The sequence below is a fragment of the Alosa alosa genome, chromosome 7 (genome assembly GCF_017589495.1).
Source record: "Alosa alosa isolate M-15738 ecotype Scorff River chromosome 7, AALO_Geno_1.1, whole genome shotgun sequence".
Classification (NCBI taxonomy): domain Eukaryota; kingdom Metazoa; phylum Chordata; class Actinopteri; order Clupeiformes; family Clupeidae; genus Alosa; species Alosa alosa.
Genome location: NC_063195.1, coordinates 30,312,329 through 30,324,996, shown reverse-complemented (window position 1 = coordinate 30,324,996; position 12,668 = coordinate 30,312,329). Strand labels below are relative to the sequence as shown.

General features: G+C 44.8%; 1 protein-coding gene across 3 annotated transcripts in view; it reads left to right on the top strand.

Moving 5' to 3' along the window:
- Positions 1-12,668, top strand: part of prkcaa (protein kinase C, alpha, a) — a 155,819-nt gene that overhangs the window by 81,298 nt on the left and 61,853 nt on the right. For all 3 annotated transcript variants that reach the window (XM_048247365.1, XM_048247364.1, XM_048247366.1), the window contains exons 4-5: positions 4,830-4,941; positions 6,831-6,959. In XM_048247365.1, coding sequence (XP_048103322.1) covers positions 4,830-4,941; positions 6,831-6,959 — 241 coding nt within the window. The remainder of the gene's footprint in view (positions 1-4,829; positions 4,942-6,830; positions 6,960-12,668) is intronic.

The window sequence follows — 12,668 nt, the reverse complement described above, 5'->3', positions numbered from 1 at the left end:
ACACTTCAGAGTTATTTCTTGCTGTTTGAGCCAAGTAATTAAGCTAATGTCAGTGAGACAGCTCTGTTTTCCAAAACTAAGCTAAAACAGATTTTGAAAGCATCTCACTGCCATGAGGTAGTCTTTGATGAATGAGCAGTAAGTGAACTCTCGTCCATGTTACCCCTTGTTGGTATTTCCTTATGCTAAATCAAAACTGTGGAGTCTCGATTTTAGCTCACAACGTTATCTAAGCTTAGCTAAGTACAGCTACATGGGGATACTTTCTCGAAACTTGATGGAGGTGCCACTGCGCGTAATGTGTTCCTGCACGAGTATTACTATGAGGGTTTTTATACAATGCCATTATAATAATGTCTCACATATCTGAACATTATATTTTCCATGATAATGATAGCGCTCATATAGCAGAAAGCCCCAAATGCAGTTTTTTCGCTCCATTGGGAAGTGCTTGTGGCTAAAATAATTATTAGGTTTAGCTTAATGTGTTTTTGCCGTTGTGTTGTCGATGGGTTTAATAACACATCAAGGGAGTCCTTGGCCAGAACCTAGTGGTATTTGGGGGGCCTTGTCGTGGAAAAGTTTGGGAACCCCTGGCGTAGATGACAGGCCTTCACTGAGAACCCATTGGGGAAAACGACTACGCTCACCAGAGCCTTCAGTTTGGCACGCCAACTGAGTCTTTCTCAGCAGGATCTCCCAATGACCTATAAAGAGAGTAACGCTTTTATAATGAACTTAAAAGAGGACTTACGGAATGACTAATCCATCTCGCTGACCAATTAGGCAGCTTCTTGAACCCATGAAGACAGCGAGTGGCTCTTAAAACATGCACAGGTCAAGACATCCGCCTGCGGAGTGGCAATCTAAATACAATCAGTGTCTTTTAATTTAATTTATATAGAATATTTAGTATTTAGTTTTGTTAGTTTTTCTTATCTTCTACTGTCTCTATTGTACAGTGGAGTTTGGTTATATGTTTATACTTATACTTATATTTACCATTTCTGCTGTAAGTGCATGTTGTGTTTGATGTCTGTATGCTACTGAGACCTTTGAATTTCCCCTTGGGGATCAATAAAGTATCTATCTGTCTATCTCTATCTGAATGAATGAATACTGAGCAGGTGTGTTTGTCTAGACAGCCGCACTTGCCAAATCGTGTTTAGACTTATGATTGTCCATTTTTGTGACCCGTATACATTTTGTGACCCACAAAAATGTATATCAGTATGAACTGTTTGTTCCGTTAATGCACCTTTCAGAAATCTCTTTAGAACGTTTGAATTAATGGAAAAATGTAATGTTACATACAAGCATAGATATTTTTCCACCATTTTCATTCAATACCATACCCATTATGTTGAATGATTGGTGGGTTGTTGGTTGTCTGGTTTGTTTTCAGCGTTTTGATGTATAGTCATTCTTCTCAGGTCAAGTTGGCCTTGCCAAGTGACTCACTTTGTCTGCCGCACTGTGTGGGAAACATCTGCAAAACTCGGTCCCACATGTTTTTCTTTGCCGTTTTCCATCTCACATTTTTAATTGTGCTGGGCTTTCAAAAAGCTGGCCAGTCATCGTTTATTGGATTCTGTAGTCTTCCCTGTGCATGAGTCTTTATGAGCTAATAAAAAGCATTTTGTGAGATCTGCCCCCTGTTCACCTCAAGTTGATTTTGTCAGCGGGCCAAACAAATATATTTATATATTTTGTTCTGAAGTATGTCTAAAAGCTCTCTAAACGGCTGTTTACTTTAAGTGGACACTATAATAGTCCACTGTTTTTTTATTGTAAACAGAGTGCTTCAGAAAGGTCTTGTTTAACTTATATCAACATGGTATTATCAAGATATTGACTGATCTCAGACTTCTGACTTTGGGTTGGTGCTGCAGACAGACTTTAGCATATGTCAGTTGTTCATGATGAAAACAGTTGTTCTTTCCCTAAATTAATGGATGGGTTAAATGTAAACTTAAGTAACATGTTCAAAGTCAAAGTCAAAGTCAGCTTTATTGTCAATTTCTTCACATGTTCCAGACATACAAAGAGATCAAAATTACGTTTCTCACTATCCCACGGTGAAGACAAGACATATTTTACCAATTTAAGTCCACAGACAAACATAACATTCAAGTAAACAAAAAAGTAAGTAAATAAGTAAATAAGAGGGCACATATAATAATGAAAAAATAAGAGCAGCAAAATTTGGTTGAAATTGTGCATAGACAGTCAATAAAATACTAGTGCAAAGTCAGGCCAATAAAAGGCTTGGGTAGTTCTGTTTGACCTAAGTAATAAAGAAAGTGGCATAGTGGTGCAAGTTATGTAAGAGCAGCAGAAGTGTTGTGTTTTCAGGACAACAACAACCAAGTTGTAAAGTGTGCAAGTGTGCAAGTGGAGTAGTGCAGGCCATTGTGGGTCCAATGTCCAGGATGTTATGTAGCTGAGGGTGGAGGGGGAGAGGAGGGAGAGTTCAGCATCCTTACAGCTTGGTGTATGAAGCTGTTGGTGAGTCTGGTAGTGGGAGCCGCGAGGCTTCTGTACCTCTTCCCAGAGGGCAGTAGATCAAACAGATTGTGAGCGGGGTGACTTGCATCACTCACAATTTTGGTCGCCTATGGGTGAGGTTGGTGGTGTAAATGTCCTTCAGGGAGGGGAGTGAAGCACCAATGATCCTTCCAGCTGTGTTCACTATGCTGCAGGGCTTTCCTGTTGTATTCAGTGCAGCTCCCACTCCCACACAGCGATACAGCTGGAGAGGATGCTCTCAATGGTGCCTCGGTAGAATGTGGTCATGATGGCTGGTGGAGCACTTGCTCGCCTGAGTTTCCGCGAGGAAGTACAGGCGCTGAGCTCTTCGCCAGTGATGCAGTTTTTGTGGTCCAGGAGAGGTCTTCACTGATGTGCACCCCCAGGAATTTGGTGCTGCTCGCTCTCTCCACCACAGCACCGTCGATGGTCAGTGGCAGGTGTTGGGTGTGACCTCTCCGGAAGTCAACAACAATCTCTTTGGTCTTGCTGACGTTCAGCAGGAGGTTGTTGTCCCTGCACCACGTGGTCAGATGGTCGACCTCCAACCTGTATTGAGTCTCGTCGCCCTTGGTGATGAGACCCACCAGAGTTGTGTCGTCAGCAAATTTCACTATGTGATTGTTGCTGTAGGTTGCAGTGCAGTCATCGGCCAGCAGGGTGAAGAGCAGCCGGACTGAGCACGCAGCCTTGGGGGGCCCCTGTGCTCAGTGTGATGCTGCTTGAGGTATTGTTGCCAACACGTACTACTTGGGGCCTCTGACAGAGGAAGTCCAGTAGCCAGTTGCAGAGGTAGGTACTGAGTCCCAGTTTGTCAAGTTTGCAGATGAGTTGTTGTGGTATTATGGTGTTGAATGCAGAACTGAAGTCTATAAACAGCAATCTCACATATGAGTCTCTTTTTTTCCAGGTGGGTGAGGGCTGGGTGGAGGGCAGAGCAGATTGCATCCTCTGTAGACCGCTTGGCTCGGTATGCAAACTGGAAGGGGTCCAGGGTGGGGGAGAATGGCTTTGATATGTGACCTGACAAGCCGCTCAAAGCACTTCATGATGATGGGTGTCAGTGCCACAGGGCGGTAGTCATTGAAGCAGGATGGAGCAGTTTTCTTCGCACAGGTATGATGGTGGCAGCTTTGAAACATGATGGGGATCGATGGCTTGCTTCAGGGAAGTGTTAAAGATGTCTGTGAAGACATCCTTAAGCTCCCCTGGGCCAGTCCTTCAGTGCACGACCTGGGATGTTGTCTGGACCTGTTGCCTTTACTGGTGTTGATAGCAGCAAGTGTCCTCTTCACGCTGTCGGCAGAGAGGCACAGGGGCTGCTCATGTAGAGGGGGGATGGGTCTTCTGTGGGCAGGTGCTGTTTTGTGCTTCCAAAGCCAGCAAAGAGGGTTCAGGTTGTTGAGCAGAGGGATGTTGCTCTCACAGCTCAGGCTGGGCTTGTAGTCCCGTGAGGGCTTGAATGCCCTGCCATAGGCTTTGTGCGTTCCTGCTGTCTTTGAAGTGGGTGGTTATCTTGTGAGTGTATTCCTTTTTGCTTCCCTTGATGCCACGGGACAGGTTGGCTCTCGCTGTTTTCATGCCAGCTTCATCCCCAGCTCTGTAGGCTTTGTCTCTGGCCCTCAGCAGCCTGAGGACATCCCCCCCTGTCAGCCATGGCTTCCAGTTAGCCCAGTGATGATGTCTTTTTGTGTGGGTCACATCATCGATGCACTTGGTGATGTAAGAGGTTACAGTGTCTGTATACTCCTCTATGTCTGTCCGGTTGTTGTAAGTGGCTGCCTGCTTAAACATTTCCCAGTCTGTTGTGTCAAAGCAGTCTTGAAGAGCATCGGAGGCTCCCTCAGGCCACACTTTTACCTGCTTACTTAACCCGGTTTGTTCGCACCCTTTGTCTGTATGCGGGCATTAGCATAACAGTGATATGGTCTGAAAGTCCAATGTGGGGGAGGGGGGTGGCTTTGTATGCTCCTTTGTGTGTAGTGTAGACCAGGTCCAGGATGTTATCTCCTCTTGTTGGAAAATCAACATGCTGGTGTAGCTTTGGAAGTACAGTTTTGAGATCGGCATGGTTAAAATCTCCAGTGAAGATGGTGAAACCGTCTGGGTGTGCCGTCTGTTGTTCACTGACAGCCTGGTACAGTTCACTAAGAGCCGCGTTCTTATCGCTGTTGTTGTTGGTATGTTAGGAACTTATTTGGTCTCTTTCTCTGTTTTTCTCCCCCACTCTCTCTCTCTCTCTCTCTCTCTCTCTCTCTCTCTCTCTCTCTCTCTCTCTCTCTCTGTGTCTCTTCGTGCAGGACCCGAGGAGCAAGCACAAGTTCAAAATCCATACCTATGGAAGCCCCACGTTCTGTGACCACTGCGGGTCACTTCTCTACGGACTCCTCCACCAAGGGATGAAGTGTGACAGTAAGTCCATTAGTGGGTCAAGTCACAAAACCTACAACTCATGGATTTGACAAGAGCTCATCTCATAACGTCAGAGATCCATGACCACAGGTTTACAGAAAAAAAGGGATAAAAGCAACGGATGGAGAGAGAGAAAGAAAGAGATGGATTGATAGGTAGAGGGGGAGAGAGGTAGAAAGAGATGGATAAAGAGATGGATTGATAGGTAGAGGGGGAGAGAGGTAGAAAGAGATGGATAAAGAGATGAATTGATAGGTAGAGGGGGAGAGAGGTAGAAAGAGATGGATAAAGAGAGAGATGGATAAAGAGATGGATTGATAGGTAGAGGGGGAGAGAGGTAGAAAGAGATGGATAAAGAGATGGATTGATAGGTAGAGGGGGAGAGAGGTAGAAAGAGATGGATAAAGAGATGAATTGATAGGTAGAGGGGGAGAGAGAAAGAAAGAGATGGATAAAGAGATGAATTGATAGGTAGAGGGGGAGAGAGGTAGAAAGAGATGGATAAAGAGATGGATTGATAGGTAGAAAGAGATGGGAGATGAATTGATAGGTAGAGGGGGAGAGAGGTAGAAAGAGATGGATAAAGAGATGAATTGATAGGTAGAGGGGGAGAGAGGTAGAAAGAGATGGATAAAGAGATGAATTGATAGGTAGAGGGGGAGAGAGGTAGAAAGAAGGGGATCTAGGTCCCCTATAGAGGTAGAGGGGGAGAGAGGTAGAAAGAGATGGATAAAGAGATGAATTGATAGGTAGAGGGGGAGAGAGGTAGAAAGAGATGGATAAAGAGATGAATTGATAGGTAGAGGGGGAGAGAGGTAGAAAGAGATGGATAAAGAGATGAATTGATAGGTAGAGGGGGAGAGAGGTAGAAAGAGATGGATAAAGAGATGAATTGATAGGTAGAGGGGGAGAGAGGTAGAAAGAGATGGATAAAGAGATGAATTGATAGGTAGAGGGGGAGAGAGGTAGAAAGAAGGGGATCTAGGTCCCCTATAGAGGTAGAGGGGGAGAGAGGTAGAAAGAGATGGATAAAGAGATGAATTGATAGGTAGAGGGGGAGAGAGGTAGAAAGAGATGGATAAAGAGATGAATTGATAGGTAGAGGGGGAGAGAGGTAGAAAGAGATGGATAAAGAGATGAATTGATAGGTAGAGGGGGAGAGAGGTAGAAAGAAGGGGATCTAGGTCCCCTATAGAGGTAGAGGGAGAGAGAGAGAGATTAGGGCAGCTCCAATCCAGCCCTAATTTCTTCAGAATAAGATATTTCGCAGATATCTTCTGTACGAGCCGCCACATTAATAACCTCCAGAAGAACGCTGACAACCAGATGAAATGAGAAGACCAGATGAAAAGGCGGCACGTGATGATCACTCAGTGTTCCCTCCCCTGTCTTCCACGATCCCCAGATCGCCCTCCGTCAGCGACATCAATTAACTCATGCATTCATCATCCCCCTATCAGGGATCGGCTGCTCGGGCCTAATTATAACTCTGGGCTAATGAAGAATTGAGGCGACAGATGTCATGCGTGTCAGAGGGGGCTGGTTGGGGCTGGTGGGGCTGGGAGATTGCTCTGTGAGTGGCACAAGAGCTCATTCACATAAACACACACTCTCACTCCTGAGTCACAGCAAAAGGGCCTTTTGTCATTACTGAAGGCTCCTAATAACGGATTAGATCTGTATTATGGTGAAAAGAAAATGGGAGAATTTATATTGTGTGTGTATGCTAATATTGGACATAATGTTTTATTCCACTTTCTCTCAGTATGTTCTGCTGTATGTACATTAATACTGCACATTTGTGTGAATACTCTACTTCATATTAATATTAATATTGTGTGTGTGTGTGTGTGTGTGTGTGTGTGTGTGTGTGTGTGTGTGTATCTCAGCCTGTGACATGAACGTCCATAAGGTGTGTGTGATGAACGTGCCCAGCCTGTGCGGGATGGACCACACAGAGCGGCGTGGACGCATCTTCCTGAAGGTGGAGGTCACCGGAGAGAAGCTGCAGGTGACCGGTAGGTCACGACCCCCAGCTACCACACACACACGCACACAGACACACACACACACACGCACCCTACGGGACCCACTCTGTCCCTCAGGACTCCCCTTAACTCTTAGAGGCCTTCTGCTTGGCTAGACACTCGATTCCGTTCCTGGTATAGTGACAGTGAATCTTTGTGGTCAATGCCTGGAAGATCACAGGAGGAAGTGAGAATTTAAAGACTTGTGTGTCCAGCTGCCGCAGCCGTTCACCAGGGATCCTCTGCAGTGTGAAAAGGGAACTGAATCCTCTGGATCTGGGCCACACATGCACTGACAGAGCATTCCCTTCCTAATAAGGAGTAGGCGTTGCACATAAACATCTGCTTTTGGATGGTTGAGTAAGGCAGGCAGATGTGCAAATTATCTTGATAATTTTGTTATAAATAAGCTGCAATCTATTCAGTTGAAAAGTCCTGATTTTTTTTTTATTTTTTATTCATTCTCATTATCATGCGTCTGAATGAAAATAATGTTGACTGGTTGACCTATTTATTCATCTCTGATTAGACGAGAGAGTCACGGAATGAGTGCAAAAGAGCCCCAAGCGCGTCTCTGGCTTAAATTGGCTCTTGAGTGATGTGTTTGCGTTGTTTGGCAACAGGAGATGCCAATACTTCAGCTGGAATTAATTTTTGGGGTGCAGGATGTACAAACAAAAACATTTACATAAACGATAGAAAACACAATTTAATTAGTTGGTAGTAGAAGAACTTTTGTATAAAAGCAATATGACACTTGTGGCCGTGGCATATTGTTTAATTACGCAACAACCCAGTTCTGTTATAGTGCTGCCACTAACGACTAATTTTCTAACGACTAATCTTTCGACTAATTTTTCGATTAGTCGACTAATCTAAACGACTAATTTTTTTAAAAATCAAGTGTTTGTTATTTTGTTGTGTCCGTTTTATTTTGAACTCAACTAAAGGGAAAACGTAAAATATATATCACCCTACTTTTGTTAGAAGCTGTATTACTGTAAGTAAACTGTTCAAAAACATTATGTATTAAAAAAAAACACCCATTTAAAATGCTACCTTATGTCAGACCTTTGTCAGACCTTTGATAGACTTTATTTGTATGCCAGTGTTGCCATGGACATAGACAACTTCTTTGACCTGAGGCCCGGTCATGGCATACTTTGGGGTCATAGGGCCCACCTACATGAACCCACCCCTCATCAAATTATCATTATATCACATCATAGTTATTATTGTTACGCTATATTGTTATACATGCACTTCAAAGCAGCCAGTGTTTAAAGTGCTAACATTGTTCACAAAAAGTTTGTGAAAACATGCACATCAGAGGACTGCTTTACTAATGTAAAATGTAATTACAATAGTTCCATTGCTTTTGCATGGTTGCATGATAAATACTAACCTGGCAATAGCCAGATGAATTTCGCTCCGCCTAGCTCCACTCATCCATCTGGAACCGATCCATTGAAGTGTTGCTTCAGAAGGCTGGGCCTAATCAAAAAATGCTTGCATATGATTGAATAAGCCACTTGTCCGTCATCTATTGACGTGCTACTTCAACCACTCACATTGAAGCCAACCCGTGACGCTAATAACAGACTCACAGTCGGCTTCTACGCTTATGTCACATCTATGAAACTCCCGCCCTCAAGGCCCTGATTGGCTAAACCATAAAGTTGGTTGGGGAAATCACTCTCAATGGAAGAGGTCCCAGATGGATGTGAGTGAAGCTAGGCGGAGCTAAGCGGAACGACATTCATCTGGCTAGGGTCAGGTTAGATAAATACAACAAAACAATCAAAACAACAGCAATTATATGGGTGTCATCGTTTTGGGATGTTTCCCTCATGCAAGCATCATACACTGGTAGGCAAATGGAAAGAATATTGACATATTTAATTATGCCACAGGCTTTTAGCCACGTTATTCAAATGACTATACAATACTCTAGATAGTGTATAGTCTGTGCTCTGTTTTTATGGAAGTTGCATAAATCCACATTGTTCTATTAAATGTAGTTTCATAATTAAATAGCCACCAACTGGTAATTTAATTGCTACCAACGTTATCAAGTGGTTTCAGTTTCTCTCGCGCATTGAATGAACGCTCATACCACAATTTAATTGTATGCCTCTATGTTTGATGACACCAAATTAGCAAGTATTTCCTACTGATTGCAGAAACGTTTTCTCGGTCCTTGATCAATTGCGCAGCAAATTATCAGATGAAGCCCCGGGAATAATTTCCCTCCGCGGCTCCGGACCAGCAGTGTCCACGTTACGGCCGGTGCTGGTCCGCGCTGCCCATAGTTTGAGAAACGCTGGACTTTGAAAGGCGACAGGAGTTGAGGACTTTGCAAATGAGCCTAACATCAGCATGTTCAAACCAAGTAGGCTACAGGCACTTTGCGCGTCTTACCACATAGGTTACCTCACTTTATCAGTTGGCTTGAATGACATGCCGTTGCGTTGTTAACTTGAGACACTCTTCACTTCATTTATTTCAATTTCCACAATACTATATTAGTCAGTCTGGACTAGCGTAACCTACTAGCTTAGCTCCCCCCTCTTAGCTCTGCCTAATAATGAATTGCGCTGAAAGCAGGCAGGCTTGCAGCTTTGCTGCTGGCGTTAACAGTGTGCGTTCATAGCAGGGTTTAAAACATGACTGCCAAAGTCTTAGTAGCCTGTTTAACATCCAAAGACAGTCATTGTACTTTTCAAGAGTTAATAACATAGTTAATATAACATTACAGTGAGCCGTTTGAGACCAAAAATAAATAGGCGGTCAATAGTAAAACGACTCTTCAACTGAAAAAATTGCTAAGTCGACTAATCGCGGCAGCATTATTCTGTTATGATGCTCATGGCCATCATTTGAATCAGCGCATTTTAATATCTCACAAGAGATGAAATGAATGTTGGCGTCCATTCTGAAGTCAGTGTCCTGAGGATATTTCCCCTCTGAAACTTCAGGTGATTGTATTGGCAGCCTTTGTATGCTTTCCCAGAAAGGGCCATTTTAATTAGCAGTGCACAGATGTGGAAGCCATTGACAATTAATAGATTCTGGATGGGCCCTTCTGAAAAAATGCATGGGGTCGGTGGTCAACAGCATGTATGCACCCCCTAGATCTCATCCCCATGGAAGGCTGAATTTGGCAGTTGATCGACACCTTTGGTATGCAGGGCACCGGTCGAGATCGATCCGGCGTTCGCCGCCTTCCCCAGCCGGGAACGCTCGGTGGCCGTGCCGCACTAATGAGCTACCGGAGCAGTGGACAGAATGCAGATACCCTGACAAGAGTTGTGATGCTTTCATCGAGCATTCTGTCCGAGTCAACTGCCAATATGTCACCTGTTTGGAGATGCACAGTGGGTCATTGTGTTGGGGGGTGGAGGGGGGGTTACAGCTGTTAATTAATGCCAACAGAGCCAGCTTTCACTCTAGCGTTCTCTCCAGCTCTGACTTGTAATAGTACATACTGTACAGCATCACCTGTTGTAGATTGTCCTGTAGTGGCAGATCTGAGGTATGTTCAAATTCGCAAACATAGGCGAACATTTGCGAATGTTTGCAAACAGGTTTCTCTGTTTGCCTTGAGTTTTTGGCGAACATTTGCAAACACTCGCAAACAGTCTGAGGAGGTAGTTTACATTTTACTTTCCATTTTCTAAACTGTAGTGAGAATGACTGATAACATTTTTTGTAGTCTATAGTCAAGAGGATCATATAGAATGTAAATCTATGAGAGCCTTAGTGCACACAGCAAGTAGTGTTTCTTAGGCCAAAAGATTGAGCTCATCCGTGACATTGTGAGATGGCAAATGCAATGAATGAGTACATTTTTAATAAGGATGCCTCTGGATTGACTGCCTCCTCATCAAAGCCTTGCCCCCCCTACACACACACACACACACACACACACACACACACACACACACCACCACCTCATTGCCCCCACCCCACCACAGTCTCCATCTCCATATGGATTATTCCATCAGGGCTGTTTGTTGATTCCCGCCGACTCCCGGGGCCCTCCCTTAGACCCAACCGATCGATCGGCCGCACGATCCCATCCACACTCCTGGCCCTTCTCCCGTTTCCAATGAGTCCTGGCAGCCCAGGGAGCCCGGCGCTCTCTCCCTCTGCATCCACATCTGTATGAGGGGGGGGGGGGTGCACCTCAGGCGTTTCCCCCGATGACGACAGCAGTGTTGAGGGCGGTGTTGGGATTACGTTTCGTCACAAGCAGCAGGGTGTAGTCAGAAAGTGTGTGTGTCAGTGCCCCAAAAAGCATCCTTACGAAGTGTGAACGTTACAAAGGCTCCATTTTCTCCCCTGACTTCCCTATAGATGCGCAATGGCAAAAGAATGATCAGATATTCTGACAAATTCATAGATGACAAAGCAGGTATGTCAGAAGTAGGGGGGATCTGGAGTAGAAGGACGCTTCATGTCAAAGTAGATGGTCATATCGTAGCGTATTATTTTTTTAGGTGAGAAATTCATGAGTCCTTCCTACCACTGTTTGGTTGTGTTGTGAGCAATACTCCAGCATCCTGTGCTGGCTTCCTAGTAGCATTGGGGCCATACAGAATTCTTTTCCTGGTTCTTTCGCCATGGGTAATGATGACGGAAATTGAGCATCATAAAAACAGCCCAGACTTATGAAACCTCGCTCTTATGTTCCCCAACCACATTACCACAGGGTTGTTTTCTGAGATTTGAGTCAACGTTTCCTCAGGTGGGGAATCCTCGGTAGATAATTGAGGAAGATCTCGCTTTTTAGTGCGAGTTTTTCCCCACCTCTCCCCACTGTGTGCATATTATATTTCCTCCCACAACGGGATAAAGAGAAGCAGAAGCAGAGGAGACTTTTGCCTCAGAATAGCTAGTACATAGTTGTGCTTCCATAAAGTGTGTTTTGTATTGTACATCACCATGAGCAAAATAGTTGTTTTTAAACACATGTGGTAATGCACACGTGTGTTTGATTATGGCTGCATGTGTGCTGCGCTGTGCTGTGCTGTGCATTCCTCAGCTAGAGAGTGTTCTGGTGCATGCGTGTCTTTGTCTGACTAAAAGCACAGGCTTCTATGGTTCGGCTTACGTGGAGAAAGCAGACCTTGTGACAGAAACAGCTAAAGCGAGCAAAACTGAGCCTGTCCTCATTTTGGTTTCCGCACGCCTGGACCGTAGCTCTGCGTTGCCGACCTCCACTCCCCTCCCCCTCCTCCCTCAGTCTCCATACCCCACTGCTTCCTGGTGACGCTGCTTCTTAGCCAGCGACAGGAGGCCATGATCCCCCTGCCCATAGCAGCAGCTTATAACAGCCACGCTTGATGTACACAATCAGCAGATCTGTCAAAGCACCATTCAACACAGTCATCGCTAACAGCTAGGCTACACCAGGGCGCACACAAAGCATTCTGTTGGCTTAGCGTGTGCTGCTAACAGTTAGTTTCCACGACTGTCAGTGGAACTGGCTACACCAGTTAGAGCATTGCGCACATTTGAAAAAAAAAAAAAAATTAGACCGGTCGTCTAAAAAAACTATTTTTGTGCTCTGTGAATGGAACGTTTTAGTTGCACGCCTGGTGGAGCTGGGCTGTAAGGGACTCAAAAGGGGCTCGCTGCTCTTAATGCGGTGTCTTGAGGGGCAGATCTGGGGTCATGTGTGGGTCGATCGTGGGC